A 23,135-nucleotide genomic window follows, 5' to 3' on the forward strand; every position below is an offset into this window, starting at 1 on the left:
CAACTGCAAATCTCATGGCCTCTCAAAATCACAGTCATCCTGACCAGTACATTATGTTCAGCTTTGTTTGTGTGACTTTTCCCCACCTACTCATCTGCCAAGTATGAGGGAGATCGGGTACTGAAGCAATTGCTTTGCCATAGTACACCTACCACAGCATCTCCTAGGCAGTGTTCCAACTTTCTGGCCCTTGGATTCCTTTCCATAACATTTTTTTAGTTTTTTTTTCCGCTTAGCAGAAGGGAGAGGGGATAAGAAACCTACAACTCACCTCACAGCTGTGTTCATCTGCACAAAGCTTGCCCAGAGACATCTGAGTCTTGACTCTCCGCACGGCGCACTCTTTGTCCGAAAGCCCATCCGACTGCGTGGAGATTTCAATGGGGATCTCTGGAGTTTGGGACAACATGTCCTCCAGCTTCTCAGCCAGCTCATCTTCCAGCTTGGTGCCCAGCTCATCCGGGCTGTTGGAGTGGTCGCTTGTGTTCCCCTCCTCTCCATCGGACACGGAGAAGTTCTCGGAGCTGAAGGTCGAGTAGGACTGGCAGCTACTGATGCAGCGATGGGGTCTGCAGAGGGGAGAGAGGTTCAGTGTCCAGCTTGGATCACACTGCCTCTGCCCTCAGGGAATCTCCTGGGTGCTCTGTTCATCTGCTCTGCCACACCAGGCCTTGGCAGACCCCTCTCCTGGTGGGCTGCCTTCCACATCCTGGAGTTACAGAATTCTACCTCTTTTGAATGATTTACTTCAAAACCCTCATCTTCAAATTCATCTGTTCTTATTTGGTCCTGTCTGGTACACGGACGTAATAGCTGATCTGCCCTGGAGCATATTTGCCTTTCTCAGTGCTTTTTCCTAAAGGAATGCTGTACTGTGGAGTTCAAGATAACCCACCTGGGAACACCTGCACTGCCTGGCAGCGATCCCAACAGCCAGGCAGGATTTAGGTACGTGCACTCAAAAAATAGGTTCATAGCTACTTGACTGTGGAAGTGGCCTCGTGCCAGGATTCAACAGCAATGGTACAACCCATCAGTTGACTGAACATGCCAGGAGACCCATAGCTGGTCATCATATGGAACAGGCAATTTGTTCTCCTTCCAATCTCCCAAGCCAGTAAATCACAGAGGAAGCAACACTCACACAGGAACTCTGTGAGTCAGATAACTCATCCAGCCCAGAGTTCTGCCTCCAGCCCCAGGTAGAAAGGAATAATCTGGGAAAAGTATGAGAACAGGGTGTGCAGGCAGAGCTTTCTCCTGGCATCTCCTCCTGGTTTGTACCATTCAGCAAATCCAATTGCTAAGTCAAAGCTCAAACCTGGATGACAGTGCTCAGCCTCTGATGGATCTGTGCTCCAGAAATTCAACACTTACGGCTCTTCATGGTTCAATTTCCACAGCACACCTTGACAATGAGCTCCACATCTGAAAATGTTCTGGATGGGAAAAGCACTTCCTTTTGTTCATTTTAAACCTCTGCTTCACTGACTGTCCCTAACATGAATGTAAGGAATCGTTCCTTGTCTATTTTCTCCACATAAACTACAATTTCATGCACTTCCAGTTTTGCCTCTCCTCCTGCTAGACAAACACTTCTCATGGATTTAATCTCTTCTTCTATGGAAACCATCCCTAACCACTCTTGTCACGCTTTTCAGTACCTTTCCAAACTTTACCATGGTCTTTGAGCTGGGGAATGAAGGATTTAAGCAGCAGGCGTGCTGTGGATGTGTACAACAGCAGACCAGCTTTTATTTTCTTCTTTTCTCCTGCAAAACAAACCTGTAATCTATTTGCCCACTGGATCACTCCTGCACTTCAAGCAGCTGCTTTCATAAAACCACAGCAGCATTTCCATGATGTCTCTTCTAAGCACAGGACTGTAAAGCCTGTTGTTACCCAGGCTTAGGTAGTAACACTCCCTTAAGTCTTATTTTACAAGCAACGCCATCAAATTTGATCTGCTGTGTTATCACCTGGCTCTTCAATCTTATCTGAATTCAACTACAAAGGTGCTGGAGTCTCCCCCACTGCAGCAACAGTTAATAAACAACAGTGGAAAGAGTCCACAAAAAGCACCAATATCCACTAAATCTCATTCTGGTGAAACGGATGCAGCAGCTACTTTTTATAGGCTGAATAACATTATCTAGCTTGACCAAGTTGTGCTGCAAACAGCCTGCAGCAGGAAAGCTGTGCCAGAGAGAACACCTCAGGACAGGCTGGAGCAGGGAGTAACATGAGGGATCAGCTGAGGGTGGATGGGACCCAGTGGACGGGTCCCACTCTTCTTTTGCCAGCACCTTCCCCAGTTGCAGTGCTGGTGTGCAGCTGCTAGGACAGTTCTCCTCCTGAGTTTTGTCCCACCAAAGAGAGATTAGAGTGAATTCACCTTTTACCTTTGTCTACGAGGAAACTCCACTTCACTGTCTACTTCACCCTCTTCCTCTTCTGATGAGTCGTCACCGCTCTGGCAGAAAACAAGGACAAAAGTGGTGTCACGTTTGTGGAGGCTCAAACGTGGTTGACCCTTGGTCCTCCAGGACAAAGTCACTGTGCCAACGGGCTGCAACAATCTAGACCAGAAGAAAACAGCCTGTGCACCAGGGAACACTGAGCCAGACCTCGTCCTACCAAGGAGGTTATTTCAGGCAGCCCTAATGCTGCCATTCCCGAATCTGGACTCGGAAATACACTGGAGTACTTCTGCAGGCATGGAGTACATAAAGTTCCAGATTGTTACAGGAGCAAATCAAGTAATTAGTAACATATGGAAACCCACATAAATTATTGAGCTGATCTGGTACTCTTGGCTTTACAACTCCGACTCTCTTCTCCATCGCAGAGCAGGATGGGGGATGACACAGCCTTTGCTCATGGGTTTCACCAATTCTGAGCATAGAGCCTTTTCTCCTCCTTTTCCCACCCACCACACTCTTGTCTTTTAGAGCCTCCTCCTACCCTGCCCATCCTGTCAGCCCCTCATTCATATTCAGCCTCTACCTCATCTTGTCATATGAGGTCCCCCTACCTTCATTCTGTGCCCAAACCACACTCACGGTCTGGTAAATCATCCTATTTTCCTTCACTTCTCCACTCAGATCTAATTTTCCTGCTCTCTGAACTCCACTCAGACTGGTTCCTACTTTTCCCGCCACCTGGATGGAAGCAGGAGGAACAAAGAGCTGTTTCTGTACAACTGTGCCATCAGGTCTTTTTGACTCCTGCAAAATCTTCACAAAACACACGAGAACTATGACTTTCAGTGCAGGGGGACAATTTCTGGCAGGTGCAGCAAAAGGCACACCTCCAAGACCATTGTTGAATTCCTGTTCCAAGGAGCAGCAGCCCCACAGATTCTCAAAGAAACTCTCATGTGATATTTAAAGAACGCATTTACCCCTTCCCTTTGAGAAAGGCTTGGAAACATTTTGAGACTGTTTCAACAACAAAAATTCAGCAGAACAAGTTTCACCTCAAACAAAAACTGGTAGAATTGAAATTAACAGAACTAGGCCCTTCCAAAACCTCAAGTGACAACCCTCATCATTGGCAGTATGCTCCAGTATGCCCTACAGCTCCATAAAACTGACTTCAAAAGTATGTCAGATCACAAAGTGAACTTCGACTATGCATGATTTCTTTGAGATAAAGTTGTACGTGCAACTACTACTGCTGTGTGTGTGTGAAACGTGGCTTTGCTGCTGTCCTAGACACCAGCCTGCGCTGCACACCTTCCCCTGGAGGAGAGGGAAAGGAAGAGACCGCTCTTCGTTCTCACCTTTTGAAGGGATCTCGCTTTGCAAGGCAGCACCGAGGACGCCACGTGCTGGGGAGTGCCCAGGGCGGACGCCGCCGTGCCCTGCTCCTCCAGCTTCTCCATGAACTGCGCGCTCTCGTAGAGGGAAGCAGAAGCCGGGGACTGGGGGCGGCTCCCCCCTGCCTCCACCGGTGCCATCTGCCCCTGCCCACTGTCCTCGTCCCTGCACTGCAGACACGACTCGTAGGGGTCGGCGGTGCAGCACTCCCAGCGCTCGGCCTGGCCGCCCTTGCCGTCGAGGCCGCGGCGGCAGTCGGCCTCCATGGCGGTGGAGATGAGGTCGGGGCTGGAGCCGGACATGCGGCGCTGGGCGTGGTTGCTGAGGGGGCTGCGCAGCGCGGCCGCGGGGCCGAAGTAGCGCAGGTTGTTGGCGCAGTTGGCGATGTCCTGCCCGTGGCCGTGCAGCCGCGAGGGGTGGCCGTGGCCCGGCTGCGGCAGCCCGGGGTGCGGGGGGGGGTTGTGAGGCGGAGGTGGGGGTGCGTCGTCCTGCGCCGGCTGGTTTTTCAAGATCCCTGCGAATTCCTGGTAGCTGCCTTTGCTGTTCCCCCGGCGGTGCCGGGGCTTGCTGCGGTACCGGCTTTTGCCGCTCAGCGTTGACATTTTGGGACTTCCTGAGACTGGGGAGCCGTTGGACGCTGCCTCTGTGCTGGGTATGCCCTCTGACTTGAGCAGGTCTGGCCTGGGAGACGGGGAGCAGAAGTTACACATCAAACCAGGAGCAAAGAACTGACGTCAGCCCAGAGCAGGGATGAAGAGGCAGCTGCAGCCACAAGCACACTCTGGCTTCCCAAAATCTACCGGCCGCCCTCCTCTCCAGCTGTTTGACTCCTGCATTTCCTTCCCTTTGATTCTCTCCACTCCATGTCCTTTCCATTCAGCCCATCCTGCTCTACACTCCCTTCTTGCTGCTTTTATCAATAGCTCTCACACACTCTCCCTTTTCCGCTTTTATTTTGATGTTCTCTCCAAAAATAGCTCCCTCCCAGGATCTTGGGGTAGGGCTCCTACTCCATGCATGTACAATGCTCAGCACAATACAGCCCCAATCTGCAGATGATGATCAGCCTGCTCATCTCAGAGCCACGTGGGGATATTAATTCAGAAGTGATTATTCACTGTTAATCAGGACTAACTCCTGGAAATCCCAAAAAAGGAAGAATAAACCAGACAACTCCTTTGGAAAAAATAATCTCACTTTCTGAAAGTCAGGCTGAAGAGAAATAGATGAAAGGACAGCATGAATTCCCAAATTTCAAATCCCAAATTAATTCCTCAACAATGAATCCCCGAGGAGTGGCTGATTTCCACAATCCCTCAACCTTGCTTGTTATAATTCCAGTCAAGGATGATCTAACTGCTCTCTTCTTGGACAGTTAGGAATTTGAGACAGCATATGAGATACCTCCTGTCCAAGCACCATCATCTGCTCAAAAATCACATGGGCCAGCAGTTCATTCCTCCAACCAAAGCATCCTGTGATGCTGTGGTTCCAGAGAGCTGCCCAGGTGCAAGGGATGGCAGGATTCAGCCCTTTTACCTTCAGATAATTCAACAGTTGTGGTTCTGAGGATCAGAGCAGGCCCAAGAGCGAACAGCCCCTTGTCCCACCCTGCGTGTCCCCAGACCCAAAGGGAAGGAGAGGCTGCCTGCTCATCCCAGGGGGGATCTGCCACAGGCTCTGGCACAGGACTGGGTGGTTGTTTCTCACCGTTTAGTCTGGCTGCCTGGTTTATGAGACACTCCTTTCCTCTTCATCAGCTTCTCCACTGTATTGGGGTGGATTATTGGTCTGACTGGGTGGCGCTTGTAAGTCCCAGGGTATTTCTTTTCCACTGCTTGTTCCCTCCTGAAACATTGGGAAAAGAAAAAAGAAAAAAACAAACCAAAACCAGATGAATTCTTTCTTTGTCCAAGTGCAGGTCCTGCTGGACAGGAACATGGCTCCACAGTGAGCCATGGCTGGGTGCAACACAATGTGCTGTGCTGGGAAAGGACACAGACATTTCTGAATTCCCTCTGCAGGGATCAGGCAGCTGGAACAGGGCCCTGGCACACAGTCCAGGAGCAGCACTGCTGTTCATTTTACAAAGGGCCCAAAGGATGCCAGCACCAAATGGAAAGGTGCCTTTCTCCCAGCCAGTACCCCCTGGGACAGACACAAGCACTAAGGGGTGTGCAGGAACCCACTCACAAAGGGCCTCTCTCTGCTTGCCAGCTCCTCCTTCACCCTCTGAGTTCGTCAGGGGACACTAAATCTACAAGTAGCACTACACAGTTTAGAAATGAAGCCTTGCTTTTGTTCTCCTGTGTGCAGACTGCCACGCCCGTGCCACCATTCCCAGAGACACCTACTTGATGAGCTCCTTCTCCCGGACCTCCAGCTGCAGCATAATAGCACTGAGCTCCATGTACAGGTTGTTGGCCCTCTCCAGCTTCCTCTCGTAGTGCTCACGGATATCTAATGCATGCCTGGAAAGCACAAAGGTCATTATTCCACTCTGGGGTCCACAGACCAAGAGAGGAAAAGTACAGGTGCTTTAGGAAAAGGCCTTCTAAAAGTCAAATTTGCCAGAAGAACTGCACTGAACCCCAGATAAAACTAACAGTAAAGGATGACTAAGAGCCTGATACAGCAATAAATCACTGTATGATTTAGGAAGTGTTTAATGGCCTTGAAAGAGTGGCAACACTTCTCCCTAGAGGAGCTGCAAATGCCTCACATGCACCCAGGAGCCCTTTGGCCGAGCCCTGATCATCCTGTTTGCACAGAAAAGGGGCTAAACCAGCTTCTGCAGGAATAGGGAACACTCATGTGTCTGTGTTTCACTAACAGCAGGGTGCCCCCACAGCTCCAGTACAGCTGCAGAAGACAAATGGAACCTCAGCCAGAAGATGTGACCAAGCAAAGCTCCCCTGGGCAGGGGACACTTACCCACCACTGCATCAAACTGGCCAAGACTTGCCTTTGCTTTGACACAGAGCTGCTACTTGGCGTTTTATGTTTCTCTGTCGTAACTATAGTTGCAAATTTGTGTCACAGGAGGTAACACTTTCCTTCTGAAATAAACATCCTGCTTTCATTTTTAAGTTGGTCTAATGCTCAAAATGGGTTTGGGCGGGCTGGTCAAATGCAGTGTGTTCACTCCTCTGCAATAACTAATGCAAGGAAAGCATCAGGGCAGGGAAAGCTCACAGAAAACTGCAAGAGGGATTTCCCAGGAAGATGGATGTACCTGCTCCAGTGCTGTTATCACGAACACCAAATCTCGGGCAGAAATATTCCCTGGTAAACACACAAGCCTTTGCCCATCCTGCCTGGAGCAAATCGTTGAGACTTGCCCAAGGGCAGGGACAGTTCCCACTGTTTCTCTCCAGCTTCCCATCAACCAAGCAGCACTCAAGCTCCAGGGCATGCACACAGGAACTTCAGTTTCTGTGCTCACAAGGGATTTAGGCTGCCCGAATTTATGCCACCAGGAATACTGCATCCTGTTTTGGGACCCTCATTACAAGAGAAGCAGGAAAACTCCAGTCAGGGCCTGGAGCACAGGCCCCAAGAGGACAAGCTGAGGGAGCTGGGCTCATTTAGCAGGAGAAGGGAATGCTGGGTGGGAAAAGTGAGCAGGAAACATAAAGGACTGTCAACAGACCTGAGCTCTTCTCTTCGGCGCCGAATCAATTCTTCATCCAACCGGTGGATACAAGTTCCTTCACTTTTAATTTTCTCAAAATGTTTCTTCACTTCTTCTCTCCATTCAGCCTAGGAAAGCAATTTACTTTTAGGTGTTTACAAAGAATTTGGATCCCTAGGTGCACAACAGAAGAACTCTTGGGCAATGTTCTTTGTGTAGAGCAGAAAATTACAGGTTTGGGTTGAAAATGTATTTCTGTTAGCTGAATTATTTTGGGTAACAACACTGCAGCATGTTTAGTGTCAGCATTTTCAAATGGTATTTAGAAGTTCGAGCTCTGATTAGAGAATTGAAAACATATCTGCATTTTCTAAAAAATACTTTGAAAAATTCCTAAAGCACTTCTGGTTCTAAGACAACATTTTGCTCCTTTTTTTTTCAGTTAAAGTAAGCACAAAGGCTTATGATTTGGAAAGTTCTCTTCATGATAATCACTGTCTAGGGTGATACTCTATTTGCCCATTGAAGCCCTGCTTCCTGCAGCTTTAATAAATGCCCCCATTTTCTCACATCTACCCCAACAGTTCTTCTTTACTAGAGGCAGGGTTTCATTCTCCTTCCCTCTTTGGGAACAGACAGTTTCTTGATGGGTAGGACTGGGAGGGATCTCTAAGATCATACTTTTAGATCTTTCCTGAAAAGTCCCAGAGTCCCTTTGCTGCCCTGTCCCAACTCCGTGTCCCACTTGCTGCCCCCACCTTCACTCTAAATGCAAAGGTTCTGCTCCCAGCAGCCTCATGGTCTCCTGCACAGCAGTGCTGGGAGAACAGCTGGAGCAGAGCAGCTGGAGTCAGCAGGCTCAGGGAGGGAGGGAGGCACCACTAAGCCAACAGATGCCTCAGCTTGGGAAGGTCTGGGTGAAAGATTTTCAAACACCCATCAGTTTGCTTCTCCCCAAGAATCAAACCGAAATCATGGGTCCAGACTCCTGCCTCCAAGAATCAAATCCTTGGAGCTAACTGCAGTGCTCAGGGGCTCCAGCCCTTCCCCAGTTACCTGGGATTTGAAGTAGGTTTCCTGAGGAGTAGCCAGCACGTCGGCAGAGGCGATGTCCAGGTGCATCAGGGTCTGCCGGAAGGAGGGACGGTTCCGGGGCTTGCTCTGCCTGAGGGAAAACAGACACATCCCCAGGCATGGGTGAGGTGAACACTGCCAGCCTCTCCTGCCCTTCTGAAAGGGCTCCACTAGAACTATTCTCTGAACTTGTGCAGATGACAGGCTAGAGCAGAGGAGCTTTTCTGGTTTTCTCTTTTGCTGAATACGAGTTTATTGTGCTAGAGCTGGGGGTTTTTTTGCTGAAGGAGCAAAAGAGGTGAAAAACATTTAAGACTACAAAGTGAAAGATAGGAACAGTTTCAGTTTGTATCCTGATTTGCTTGTCAAGAAGAAACATATGTTGGTCTGTTGTTCCATCAATTTCCAACTTTTACACTGGGAATACTCAATCTAGCAGAAATGATAATTTACATTCAACAAAACAGGGTGTTTATAAGCACCAAAGGTATGTGAGCTGTCACACCATACATGCCTGAGCCCAGACAGTACTGTAATGCACTGAAAAATCCCTGTAAGATCTCAGGAAAGTACAAAACCATTTGTATTTTTGAGAAAAAATACCTCACTCGAGCTTCAGGACTGAACCAGCCTCTTGCTCAGAACAAGAGCAGCTTCTTCAGCCTCCTCTCCCCTACAACCCCCCTCCTTCCACTAGGTGGGGACACAACTGTTTGTACGTCCTCGCTGTAGTACAGAGCTGCACCAGCTGCTCCTGCCCTCCACTGCCCCTGAACCGCCCTGCAGCTCAGGGTCGGGCACACAGCCCCTGGAAAAGATCCACACAGGCTCTGGCACGTTTTCCCCCTTGTGCCACGGAGAGGATGGCTGGTAAAACTCATGGAGTGGGAAAATGCTGGAAGAGCCTTTACACTCTTGTGTCGAGATGCAATTACAAGGACAAATCACTTAATTCATTCACCCAAGACAAAGAACTTCAGCTCTGTTCTGGTATGTGGAGGAAACTGAAAGCATTTTCCATATCTAGGCCTGTAAAATCTGTGTTCCAGACAGAAAGCTCAAATTTCTCTTTGTCCAGTCCCTTACAAGGGGTTTTCAGAGTGAAAAATCAGTTCCCTTCACTCTGGAGCCAGCCTCAAGGAATTTTACCCCTACTTCACTTCCAGCTCCTTTTCTCTTCCCATCTTTTATCCCCTACTCTGCTACAACAAATCAAACCTCTCTTGAAGGCCAGAGGATGCCCTTTGTGCTGCCTGCTCCGGATTCACACTGCACAGGTAACTCAGGGGTAACTGTCACCTGCTGGGGCTCCGTAAGGCTCTGCTCCCACTTCTCTCCTATACAACTCCTTCCTGCTCACCAGCCCATCTCCAGTGTCCGCCCATTCCCTCCCCTGCCCCATCTACTCAGCAAACCAGACAGGTCTCTCCCTACTTCCTCTAACCTCCAAATGTCCTTCTGGGGCCCAACCCCGCTGCCACAAGGAAGCAGAATCCAAAATGTTAGAACTTACTGCTCTCAGGACAAGTGTGGGAGCATTTCAGAGCCCCCTGCTCTGGGCTCAACACTCCCACCCTGACACTGGTTTTACTGGGAGTCTGGAGGGAGCTGGGAGCCAGCCCTAGGTCTGTGCTGTGCAGGGTTCAGGCTCTTACCAGGTTTGCTTCATGAGGATTTTGAAGCCATCTGGGCAGGTGGAAGGGACGGGAAGGTGCAGGCTGTTACTGCCCACTCCCCAGATGATGGCCGAGGAATCCACGTCCTTGTAGGGAATCTCTCCCGTAAGCAGCTCCCACAAAACTACCCCAAACGACCTGAAGAACAAATAAACCAGGATAAATTGAATTCATGCTCTGCAGCTTGAAAAGAACAGTTTGTTAGGCAAAAACAGGGAAATAGGGATGTCTGGTCTGAAATTGCAAGTAGGTGCAACAGTGTTTTTTAACACCCCAGGTGACTCTTCCTCCTCTGCCCCAGCACTAGGCTGAACACCAAACCACACTGGTTTTCACCCACCCTTTCCTATTTATTTGTGAGAATTTAAAAATCCTGAAAGCACATTTTCTGTACAGATCAAGTCTTAGTCCTGTTAAAGAAAAGGAAAGTCAGCTTCTCTCAGATAGACTTTGGACTGTCCTGGTTGGCAAGAACAGATCATTGACTATTGCACAGACAGAACTGAGTGTCTTACAGAGACAACACAACAAAGGTTTAGTGGCTTTTCTTTTTATAACTGACATATTTTTCCCTAGCCAAAAGCTCCCTCTACTGTTACCTGTATGCCCAGGTAAGAGTTTCATAGGTTTGAAACTCAGCACTACAACTACTGCAACCACAGAAATTAGGAAACAATGCCACATGCATAAGTGTCAGTACCAAAAGTACAGGAGGTCTCACTGATATTTCCTTTGTGTTGAGGAAAGCAAGAAAAAAAATTAATTAAGAGAACTCAGTCTGGGAAAGAACCTCCTACAAGAACTGAAAGATGCAGGCAAGGAAACTCACTTTGTTTCTCTTTCTTAATGATGGGGAAGGACATAAACCTTAATTTATAACAGCCAAGTGTTATTTGATTTATTTACAATCTTCACCCAATAAAACACCAATGAAACACCAAACCAGTCAATAGAGAGGTAAACAAAATGCTGCTGAGAACCAACACCACTGTTACTGCACATCAACAACCAGGCTGTGACACAGGTGAGGTACAACCATCTCCATTTCCAACCCAGACGTGTCACCTTACTTACACCCCATCCCCTGTGGGACACCAACCCTGCCAAGCCAGCAGGTCCAACCAGGTGAAAAGTGAGAAGGGTGTTTCTGTGTCTGGCTTGTACCAATATCCAGTTGCTTTTATTAAGTACAGAAAAACTTCTAAGGGACAAACTGCCAGGTCTGAACAACCATCAGCCAGGAAACAACTTCACGTGAAAAGCGTTGCACTTTCAAAGCCCATTGGCTTCAAATCATGTGGGGAAAAAAAACCAAACAAAAAAAAGCAAAGTTGGAACATTTTCTTCTCTTGAAATTTTTATCCATGTGCTGCAGGAAAGCAGGGATCCAGGTATTTGGACAAACTACGAGGAAAGCTCATCTGGTTTCAGCTTTGTTATGACTAAGAACTGACAAAGGATTTTCAAGACTCCTGATAAGATTATAGATTTATTTTTTAGCATGCTGTTAAAGATGAGAGAGAGCAGACATATAAGCAGCTTAGGAACTGTTCTCATTTGTTGCCAGCATCCATGAATATCGTTTTTAACTCGTCTTGGGGGAGGCACGGATGGCAAGGAGGAGTCGGAGCAATCACCACTGCTGTGGACTCAAGAGGACATTGTACCAAAGAGCAGCTCTCCAAGGTTGAGGGAAGGAGTAAAGGAGAGCCCACAGCTCAGCTGGTTGTATCAGACAGGATGCTCCACACAACATTCCTGAACCTAAACCCCTCTAAAGGACAGAAAGCTGAGGGTGGAAATCCAGCACCATTCCTCTTCATGATCCTGTGGTTCAAAGGGAGGAGCTCAGAAGACAAATGCTGAGCGTATTTTCTTTCCAAAACAAGCCCAGAGTTTCTCCCAGCAGGGCTGGCCGTGCTGTGGGCTGTACATCCACACCACCTGAGCAGGCAGAACACCACGTTCTGATGAACCGTGGGCTGTACATCCACACTAAATGAACATGCAGGACACTGTGGGCAGCAGAGCAGCTGCACACCACAGGTCACACCACAGGAAACCCTGCCCATCAGGTTAAGCCCAGCTCTGAGCTCAGACTGGAGCAGCAGGCAGGCTGCTGTCTGACTCCATCACCCCCAGAGCCACCCACAGCTTTGTCCTGCAGCTTCCTGCTGGGCCAAGGATGTGACAGCATCTGAAGCTGAAAAACCACAAGAAGGAAAATTCCTCCTGGCTGTAAAGCAGGGAGAAGGGCATTTGTCCTGGCTGCTGACATTTAATATGCAGAAATAATGAGGCAGAAACAAAGATGCAGTTCCCCTGAGGGCTCTGAAACCTGTGGAGAGGCTTCCCACAGGAGCTCCAAGGCTGAGCCCTCTCAAGCATTTTTAACAGCATGGAAACTGAACCTTTCCTTCTGTTCCTTTGGACACAAAGCATGTTTCACATGGGATGGAAACAGGTTTCAAAACTCTTAGAGCCTCTCCTGGTTTCCTCCCTTTTGGATCCAGGGTTAGAATCACTGGACTGTAATCCTGTGGCTGCTCACGTAACATCCAAGCCTGGTGTGCAGAAAGCACAAGGTGGTGGGGCAGAGGCCTCCCTACAGCTCCAGCATGGCCTGAGAGGGCAGAAAGCAATGGAAAACCACCCTGGCTGCAGAGGTTGCTGAGGTTGCTGAGGGTGTCCTGAGCACTGGAAGAAAGCTCTAGGCTGAATAACGACACAGGGCAGAACCTCTGCACCCGCTCCCTGCAGGACACAGGTTGCACTGGGCCTCATCAGGAACCTCCACACGTGTGTGTCACTCCCCTCTCCATTACAGCCCACAGGAACACAGCTCAGGGCACCAGGCAGAGGGAGAAAGGAACAGTCCACCCCAGAGCAAACCATCCCCAGGCACAGGACGAGGAAAGAATGTGGGAAGTGCTGGAAAACCAAGTGGTTAATCAGAAGGTGAAGATACTTAACCCTTAACTCCACTCACCAGATATCCACCTTCTCGGAGACGGGCTCGTTCCGTATCACCTCCGGGGCCATCCAAGCCACTGTTCCCGCAAAGGACATCTTGGTGCTTTTATCACTGAGCTCTTTAGATGTACCGAAATCTGAAATTTTCACTGCATCTGTGTGTGTAACTAAAACACTAGAGGGGAAAAAAAAAAACAAACCAACCAACAAAGAAATCAGCATTTTATGACTTTTCATGTAGCGCAACAGCCCCCGGGAATAAATCCCTTCTTAATCAACACGGCCAGTTGATGAGGCCATGCTGCTCACAACTGCAGTACAAGAGAAAAGATTATGTATTTTCACTGATGAAAGCTCTCACTGGCTTTGGGGTTGTGTTTTGTTCCTCAAATGCACTTCTGCATGCTACAAATCAAAAATCAATCCTGATAAAACTGCAAATTAACAAGTAACTGAGGATTCAGAGGCACCTCTGTACCTTAAACTGTGCTGTAAACCATCTAAAAGCATTATCTTAATGCACTGTCACAGGCTAAAAAAGTGATGAACATCTAGGGAGTAAGAACATAAGCAGCCAGAATGTTTTAGTCAGAAAGCAACAGAGAAATGAGAGACATGTTCCAGAAAAATCAGGAAAATAACGAGAGATTAAGAAGGAAAAATAAAAAGCACTTTCAAAAAGGACTGGATGCTATGAAATCACTAAGTATTTCCTGACTGCTATTTATCATGTATCAAGGTACTGGTAGCATTTCCAGACTTGTTAAACCACAGCACAGGAGGGGAGTGCCAACGAGTTTCAGTAGTTTCACTCTCATTAGTTTTGAGACAGTGTGGAAAAAGAATAGTAGAGCCTTTTGACCAAACTTCAAACTATCCCTCAAGAAAAAAACAGCACCAAAACTGGGGGATGTTTAAGCAGCTGAGACTCCCTTTGGTGACCTGAGGAACCCAAACTGGGGGATATTTAAGCAGCTGAAACCGGTGACTTGAGGAACCCAAACGGGGATGTTTAAGCAGCTGAGACTCACTTTGGTGACTTGAGGTCTCGATGGATGATTTTGTGAAGGTGCAGGTAGTTCATGCCACTGGCAATGCCCGTGGACCAGTCCACCAGCAGCCGAGGGGTGACCTTCCTGCCCGCCCGCAGGACCTCGTAGAGCTGCCCGTGGGCACAGTACTCCATGATGATGCAGTAGCACGGGGCTTGAGTGCAGACCCCCCTGCCAAAGAGAACTCGGTGAGGAGCTGCAGACACACAACTGGACAGCAAGGCTGGCTTGCCCAGAGAACCTGAGCGGAAGGCTCTTGCCTGGACAAAGGAACACCTGGAACAAGTCCCACCACCTACTTGAACGCGATGATGTTGGGGTGTTTGAGCTTCCTCAGGTGCTTGATATCCGTTTCGTTCTGATCCCTCACTTTCTTGATGGCCACCTCCTCCGCCCGGAATTTGCCCAGGAACACTGCTCCCTGTGCTCCGCTGCCCAGCCACTGCAGCTCCGAGATCTCCTCAAACGGCACCTCCCAGGTATCTGGCACAGGCAGAAAAACGGGATAACAGCCAAGACAAAGACCATGAAAATATTCTGCTGTAAGATCACACCAGGGCAGCACCTGCCCTCTCCTACACCTTAGGGTGGACTTTTCTAGAGGTAGTAGGTGGCAGAAAGCAATGGAGGCACACACAGCACGTGCACAGCCCCAGCATCCCTTTCATCCACCCCAGTCACCTCCAGCCTGCTCATTCCCGTCCTTCCTGCTGCTTTTTCAGAGCTCACCACCCTGCTAACCACTTGGGTGGGCCACTTTGACTTGGCAGGCAGGAACTGAACATGCCAGGGACCCTGGATTGGCAATTCTGGGAGGAGATCCTCTACCCCAACACTGAAGGAGGACAGTATCTCTTACAAAGTACATGACTCCATAGAAAAGCATAGATGAGAAAAAACGTTTAATATTCACAACTGACATAAAAAAATATTGAGGGTTTCCCTCCACCCAAATTGGGCACAAATAGGAAATAAAAGGGAAATCCAGAAGTGGCTGGTCTGTGTAAAACACAGACCAGCAACCACCAAGTCACCCAAATACACAAAGCACATCAACCACCACCAGCAGTGGCAGAAACGGGTCTTTCCCACACCAATGTTGTGTGTATCAATGTCAAACAGGCAAAACAAGCTTAAGCAACCCCTCCTCTTTGGGACCTACACACATTTGTAGAGACAGTCCTGGAGTGGTCCAGTGGCACAGTATAAACTGCTTCAGGAGGGCTGTACCCATCAGAACAGAAACCCTTGCTCTCTGTGATTCACCCTGAAATTACCTTAAATCTCACAAACAGCAAGACAAAAGGTAGATAATTATTTATTTATCATGACTCAACAAATGTGTAAGTTTAGAGAGTAAATTATTTAGCAGAAAAAACAACCAGTAACCCACTGATTTCTGAAATAAAAGGAAGTCACACCTGCACAGAGCCCTGCTGGAGACTGCAAAGGTGTGTCTTTTTGTCTCATCCCTTTCCTGAGCCACCGGGGTATTCCCAGGGCTGCAGCTGGGATTATGCCAAAGTGCACATTTTTGATCCTGTCACTGAAGGGAGACATATCCCCAAACTGTCTGTGGGCTGATCCCAATGGGAACCTTTCCCTCTTTCATCCCTGTGTCAGTCAGACACTGGCTGGCTGTCTCCTGCCGAATGGCTCCCAGCTCCCCTCTGGAGCCAGACCCCAGCACTCCTTCTGCTCACTGAACTAGAAACAACAACAGTGTTCATCTACAGCAGAAATTCCCCCCGCCTTGGCAGGGCAAAGTTCAACCCTGGGCACACGTTCCCCCTCAGACACAAGGCTGTTTTCCACACTGATGGATCCGCTCACAGCCCAGAACTGTAATTGGTATTTAAGTCGTCAGACATCTAGATACTAAAAAGACTTTAAATAAAGAAAACAAATAAAACGAGAGCAGTCATAAATAAATTGAGAAGATCTGTATTTCTATTTAATTCACAAATTCACTGCTCCTGAAAGGAGGTGGCAGATACAGGTGATTTTTGTGTGTGTTGGTAAACAGTGTTTTTATATGGGCAACACTGAAACAATTCCGTTGTACTGAAATAGCTGTTTCTTTCACAGAATCCTGGGGTGCTTTGGGTTGGAAGGGACCTTAAAGCTTATCCAGTTCCACCCCCTGCCATGGGCAGGGACACCTTCCACTAGCCCAGGTTACTCCAAGCCCCATCCAACCTGGCCTTGGACACTTCCAGGGATGGAGCAGCCACAGCTTTGGGAATATCAAGAGGAACAAAGAGACAAACCACATGTAACATACAGTGCAACAGTCAGACTCTTCTGGGCCTAAAGAAACTTGCCCTAAATAAATTAGAGTGTAATAGCAGCAGGAATTACGCAAGAACTTGCGTTTCTGAGGTGATTAAGAACCACTGGAGTAGAATGATGGGAATCTGTTTCCCATGGGGGAAGGAACGCAGGAGCAGCCCGAGCCATTGAGTCAATCTATTTGGAGGAAGTTTTTTCCAGCACTGGCTGCTGGCCAGCCTTGGCACTGTGACAAGAAGCATCTCTGGTTTACAGAAACCCCACCACCACAACCACCCTTGGATGGGCACCTTGCTCTCCAGGTACACACAGAAACCCTCACAGCGACAGTAAACATGTAACTTGTGAAGGGAAAGGTGAAAGCAACTCCTGGAGACAGATTCTTAATCCAAAGAAAATGGCTTGCAAGTCTAATGAGTCTGTAGGAAACACAAACAAGTCTTACTTTAAAGTGCTGGAGTCCCAACAATCCCAATTAAGTAACTGGTAGATGCAAATGAAAGAACTGACTGTATCTCCCTGAAAGCACTCACCAACAGCCTTTAGAAATCAGGGTAAGCAACTGGAAAAACAGTCAGGAGGGATTTTATGGGTCTTTATGGGTCAAATACTTAAACCTCAGCTGGCACTGAACAACACAAAAGCAAACCCTCCCTGCAGGAAAGGCCCCTCACCAAGCAGTGCTGGCACTGCTCAGTCCACCAGCCTGCAGCAGCTCCCAGAGTGGGTCCTTAAGGGAAGCATGGAAACCCACTCCTCTTGATGACCACCCTGGATACTGGGAAGGACATTCAAGGAGTGTTTTCAACAAGAAAATAACGTGGAATCATGTAAAAGTTGTTCTTATCTTTCCCCTCATTTACCCAGTCACGAGCCAGACCTTCACAGGCAATGCGGGCTCAAGGATCAGACATCTGCCAAGGGCATGGAACCTATTTGTATTTCACTAGTTGTAGGCACACCACAACACCACCACCACATCCTAGAGTCTGGGCCTGCAGGAGATCCAAAGCAGGCAGGCAGGGATTATGGAGAGCACCAAAAAGTACCAGGAAGCACCTCCAGGCAACACAGAATGGTTTGGGTTGGAAGGGACCTTAAAGCTCACCCAGTTCCACCCCCTGCCATGGGCAGGACACCACAGACCAGGTTGCTCCAAGCCCCGTCTAACCTGACCTTGGACACTTCCAGGGATCCAGGGGCAGCCACAGCTTCTCTGGGCAACCTGTGCCAGGGCCTCCCCATCCTCACAGGGAAGAATTTCTTCCTGACATCTAATCTAAATTTCTCCTCTTTTAGTCACCTGTCTCTGTAAAAAGCCACTCTCCCTCTTTTTTATAATCCCCTTTAAGTACTGCAAGGTCACAGGGCTGCAGATCCAAACTGGGCTCCTACCCCAGCTGTTGATTCAGCCCAACACAAAGGATTGCTCCTGGATGAGGCTTAAAGTAGTTGTCTCATGAAGAAGGGAAAAAAATATCATCTGCAAGATCTGTGGCACCAGCCCAAAGCTGTACAGAAGCTCCCAGGGGAAGGAAAGGTCACCACAAGCCTCTCCCTGCTGCTGAAAGAGCCAGAGACATTTCCTCAGCCTCTTCTCCAAATGCACAGGACTTGAACAAACACAAACACAAATTCCTCTGTGCTCTTGCTAAAAGACAGCAAAAATAAAAATAATCCCATCAGTTACTGAAGTGCTGGCTTGTATGTAGCTGATGAAATGCACACAAAGATGATTTTCTGGTGGCAAGAAGCAAGAATGAGATCATCTGGAAAACAGAACATGAATATTCTGACAAAATCCTCAAATTTCAGCACAGCAACAGTTTGGAAAGGTTTATCCTTGGGCAACAGAAGTGCACTTGTGCCATCAGAGCAGTTCAGAGGAAAAAATAATAATATAAGAAACATCTCCTTTTCACTCCCATTGCTTATTGTGAAGACACTGAAGATGCAGCTAAACCACACAGGCCATTTACAGCAGATCCCAATAAATCCTCAGCCTTACCACATCTGTAGCCAGTTCAAAGCTGCCCTTTTAGAAGGGTCTGATGCCAACAGCAAACTGCAAGAAGCCCCTGGCTCCATGGCTCTGGACATGCTCAGGGCACAGAGAACAGCAAGACCCCTCTGTGCACAGAAGATCTGTGAGCACCCTCCAACCCAGCCCCCCTCTCAGCTGCTCATTTTCACTCATTAGTGCTTCAATCTTTGACACGAGTGACTTCCATACAAAACCAAGTGCTTCCTCTGGATGTCATCTGACTGCTCACAATCTCCTCCTCCTTCCCAAGGGAGACTCCCCAGCCTGATAGTCCCTTCCAAAACTGTCCACATCCAACTCCACATATTGCAATTGTGCAATCCCAACAGTGTTAATCCCCCAAGGACCTTCCAGTCACTTTTTATATTTATAGTCTGAACCACATGTGACACACTGAATAAACAACATGCAAACAAAATTTAGAACCGACTGTGCCAAAGGATTTCAAGCCAAGCAAACCCTTGCTGAGCACACAGGTGCTGCTCAGGAGCCACCTGCCATCCTGGAATGCCGAGGTGCATTTCCTGCTCCGTTATGAGCTGGGAATGACTGACTCTGGGAAGGAGTAAGTTTACATCCAGCCAAATTCACCCAAATGTTGTTTAACATCTCTGTTCCCTCATATTAGCAGTTGTTCCCCATCCCTCTGGGGTTTAGATATGAACCACTTAGACAGGTTTCTGACCATGTATCTTATAATTTGTCAGTGCTAGAGAATCATTTGATTAATAGTGAGTGATGGTCACAGCAGCACAGGACACTTCTGCCCCATGGTACCATGGTGGCCAGGCTGCTCCCATTTTCCATAAGCCTCCACCATTTCAGCTCCTTAATTCTAATGACAGCTTGTTCTTTTCCCATCTGCCACCTCCCTCCCCCTGTTCTAGGGGAGAAATCAGACACCAACAGCAGAACATACTCTGCCCTTTAGCTTTCAGCAGCACCTAAAGAGACTTATATCTATATATATGATATATATATCATACCATATATAGATATGAAATAAACTGGGACATCACTTATTTCCAAACTACATATTTTATATATATATTCATACTCACATACACTTACACATTTACACTTACACATTTAAATGAAAAAAGGTATAAACCTTATTTCTGGAAAGATAAGTTCTGAATGGAATGGTATTTTAAAGAGGAAAATTACTGCTGAATAAAAAGGCACACAAGTCTTTTTAAAAGAAAAGTGACACTTCTGCTATTTAGGTGGTCAGCTGGAAAAGCCTTCACATACAGATTCCCAATGGGAAATGCCTATGTCAGTGTTGTCCATCTGACATGAAAAACCTCCAGAAATTAACACAGGGATTGTACCAACCACCTCAACAGAGATCCTCCTGATCCCCACGCTCGGTTCAGATTCAGACATTGTCACAACAGACCACACACGGGCCAGAACAGGCAGTCGGTTTTGACTCCATCCCGAGCTGCTTTTGCCACAAATGACGGCCGCTGGCTCTGCAGTGCAGGATTTGTCCTTGCACGCCCAGAAGAGGGGCTGCACCACACAAGAGCGGTCCGTGGGAAGCCGGGCAAAAGCCCCGGGTGCCCTCCCTGCCCGTCACCCGCTCCCCCCGCAGCGCCGCGGGCCGGGTCCCCTGCTCACCTTGCTGCTGCAGTTTGTAGTCCGTGGAGTACGCCTTGCCTATGATGTTCCACACGGGCCTCAGGCACCCGAAGAGCCCCTCGAGGAAGCCGCCGCTGCCGCTGCCCGACCTGTTGAACTGCACCTTGACATCGTCCCCCGCGCCGTGGCTGTCCCCGTCCCCCGCGCCCCGGGGGCCCTGCGGGACGGGCGTGTCGGGCTCGTCCTGCTCCCGCAGCTGCAGGACGCTGTTCTCGAACTGGTCCCGGGAGTCCTCGCTGATGCTGGTGAGCACGGCCGCCGTGACCGGGCTGCTCACGCCCTCCAGCAGCTCCGCCGGCAGCAAACCCTTGTCCCGCACGTCCTCGATGAGCTCAGGGGACGGGTGGGTCCCGGCGGGAGGGTGCTCGTCGGGGAACCGACCCAAGTCTTTGTCCTCACAGAAAGCTTTGCCCATGGAGTTCGGGGAGGAAGACAGGCCCAGGCGCTCCTGAGTGCTGGCCATGATGCTGTGAGTGTGCATCAAGGAGATGGGCCGAGCTGGGGCTTAGAGAATTTGTGCAACACAACTCAGATGCAACACGTGGACCCAGTACCTGAAAGGAGAGGAAAAAGAACAACTTTCAAATTTTTATTTAAGTATTTTCACTTCGTGCGCTTTCACTGAGGCGAGCTGATAATTAACTAGACTTTCCAGACAACTGCTGATACTTGGTAAATAATTACTGCCCTAAAAGAAACAAATAAATAATTCCAACAGAAACTCCACTCAGGCAGTAGTCTCGGTAACCTACTGCAGGAATTGCCTGGTAAACAAACACCACAAGTTTTAAACAAGAGCCTAAAGGTCAAAATCATGAAAGACTCTTTGCGGAAGAGTTACTATAGCATTTATCTGACTGAAGCTGGCCCTGGGGGTTTCCCAGCTCAGGTATGGGTTGAATCCAGTCTCTGTTTCTGGTCTGGCACAGCCCACAAGCTCAGGATTCCTCTGCAAACCCTCAAGACAAGACATTAGAGAAACAAAGCCCAGTGATAAAGGTACTTGAGCCCACCCAGTGATGGTTTGTAGCCGCTCCCTCTGAGCCCCACCTACTTATGACCATCCTGGACCTTTAGTTTAATCCTTTCAAGTTCAGTGTGGCAAAGATACTGTTCAGTTCTCTAATCACATACATGTCACCCTCATAAACAATTACGACTCAGAGTTCACAGCAGACCCTCCTTGCTGATCTCCCTCCTTCCACAACAGCATCTCCTCCCACTGCCCTCTGCTTTTCCCTGCAGGAGCTCCTGGTAAGGTGCACATAAATTCAGAGCTGGGATCCCTTTTAAGAAGTCCCCTCATCTCTTGCTATGAGCTCCACTGAGGGACCCTTTTCCTACAACCCCTTCTGTTACCTTCCCACAGAGCCAGGTCCACAGCCAGGGGTCAGGCTGCCAGAGCTGCCAACCGCCAAAACACTTTTTTGGGACAGAGTCACTTGACAGAATATTCTGAGCTGGAAGGGACCCATAAGGATCATCAAGTCCAATTCCTAAGTGAATGGCCCATACAGTGATTGAACCCACTTCTGAAACAAGAGGCTCTAACTTTGTGCCAAAAGTAATTAAGTTCATTCATCCCATAACACAGAACAAAGTCCGGTTTTAAATTCCATAAGAAGCTGAGAGGTGGAAAAAAATAAACGGCATTAGCAAAGTATTTTGTTCAGAAGTAAGATCAGTTACACTGTGAGCAAAGTCCCGGGCTCTGCAAACAGCCACTGAAAAGAAGAAAGAGGTGGCCAGGTAGGACACAGCCAATGGAAAGGGAACAGCTCAGACCTGTAACTCCTCAAGATGAGGTCATTGCAGAGAGGAGAGATAAGACCTTCAGCCTGTGGGATGAAAAGCTCATGCCCTGGGCTTCAGTCCCTCCCCAGCAGAGGAAGCAGCAAAAGAGAACAGCCAAGAGCCTGGATTACATTCCTCTACTTCTTCCTGATCACATGGATTAATAAAGCATTAAAGCTTTATTAGAAGGATGTTATTTAGGCTGCAGACTTTGTCTTTAAAAGAAAACAAAACAGCAGGTGAGGCAAATGTTGCAGCACAGCCCAGACAGTATAGGAGCTGAATGAGACTCGTACTGGAAGCTGGAGAGTTGGTTATTCCTGACCTACCTCTGACCAGCATTATAAGGACTGACTCCTGGGTGTGGGAAGTTGCAGTGTGACCTCAGTAGTACAATTACTACCAGCAGCAGTGGTTCTATCATCACAGATTTTGTTGCTGATGAGAAAAAGTTTCAGACCTGAACAGAATTTCAGAAAAACACCAAGCCAGGCCCAACTAAGTGTTTCTGGGCACTGCTCCTGCTCACCTCCAACATTCTGAGAGAAAGAAGTGATTCTTTAAACAAAAGCAAAATGTGACCAGTGTTCCTACAGAGAATGTTTGTAACTTTAGGTGACACAGAAACTAAGCAATGTAAATAAAACATCAGTCAGGTTTTCCTGTGAGAAATATGAAAGTAAGGGCAGAATTTGAGGTAACAGTGTCCCCAAAGTATCTCAAATCTAAGCCATGTAATAAGTGCATAAAGGATTAAATCAGACTTGGAGGATAAAATCATTTTGCTATTACCTGACTCTCAGAGTACACTAGTACAAGCTTAAGTTTTTGCTTTTACCTTTCTATGCAGTTTTCTGACTCTGGAATTTTGGTTCAACAGGGAAAGAACAGCTTTTCACAACACAGCTTAGACATGGCTGCAATAGCCCAGCCAAGAACAAACTCCTAGACTGAGGGACATCAAATCTGTTTTCCCAGATAAAATTGCTTTCTCCAACCCTGAGACATTTCAAATAAAAAAAGTCTTTAAGCACAGTGCTCTGCCATCTTACATGCCCCTGGATGGAGAGAGGAGGCAGGCAAAGGTCACAGAAGTATTTTCAAATTGGCATGATACAGCCTTATTTA

The 23,135-nt window shown here is 48.2% G+C and overlaps 1 protein-coding gene across 6 annotated transcripts in view; it reads right to left on the reverse strand.

Moving 5' to 3' along the window:
* The window catches only part of MAP3K13 (mitogen-activated protein kinase kinase kinase 13), a 71,556-nt gene that overhangs the window by 4,154 nt on the left and 44,267 nt on the right, over positions 1-23,135 (reverse strand). For all 6 annotated transcript variants that reach the window (XM_051781775.1, XM_051781771.1, XM_051781777.1 and 3 more), the window contains 12 exons: positions 20,193-20,767; positions 14,530-14,713; positions 14,210-14,401; positions 13,195-13,353; positions 10,185-10,343; positions 8,512-8,620; positions 7,474-7,583; positions 6,176-6,292; positions 5,532-5,669; positions 3,785-4,502; positions 2,403-2,473; positions 272-569 (listed from right to left, as the gene is read on the reverse strand). In XM_051781775.1, coding sequence (XP_051637735.1) covers positions 272-569; positions 2,403-2,473; positions 3,785-4,502; positions 5,532-5,669; positions 6,176-6,292; positions 7,474-7,583; positions 8,512-8,620; positions 10,185-10,343; positions 13,195-13,353; positions 14,210-14,401; positions 14,530-14,713; positions 20,193-20,694 — 2,757 coding nt within the window. In that variant the 5' untranslated portion in view covers positions 20,695-20,767. The remainder of the gene's footprint in view (positions 1-271; positions 570-2,402; positions 2,474-3,784; positions 4,503-5,531; positions 5,670-6,175; positions 6,293-7,473; positions 7,584-8,511; positions 8,621-10,184; positions 10,344-13,194; positions 13,354-14,209; positions 14,402-14,529; positions 14,714-20,192; positions 20,768-23,135) is intronic.

This window comes from Manacus candei, unplaced genomic scaffold (genome assembly GCF_025592945.1).
Source record: "Manacus candei isolate 608988 ecotype Guabito, Panama unplaced genomic scaffold, ASM2559294v1 h1tg000015l, whole genome shotgun sequence".
Classification (NCBI taxonomy): domain Eukaryota; kingdom Metazoa; phylum Chordata; class Aves; order Passeriformes; family Pipridae; genus Manacus; species Manacus candei.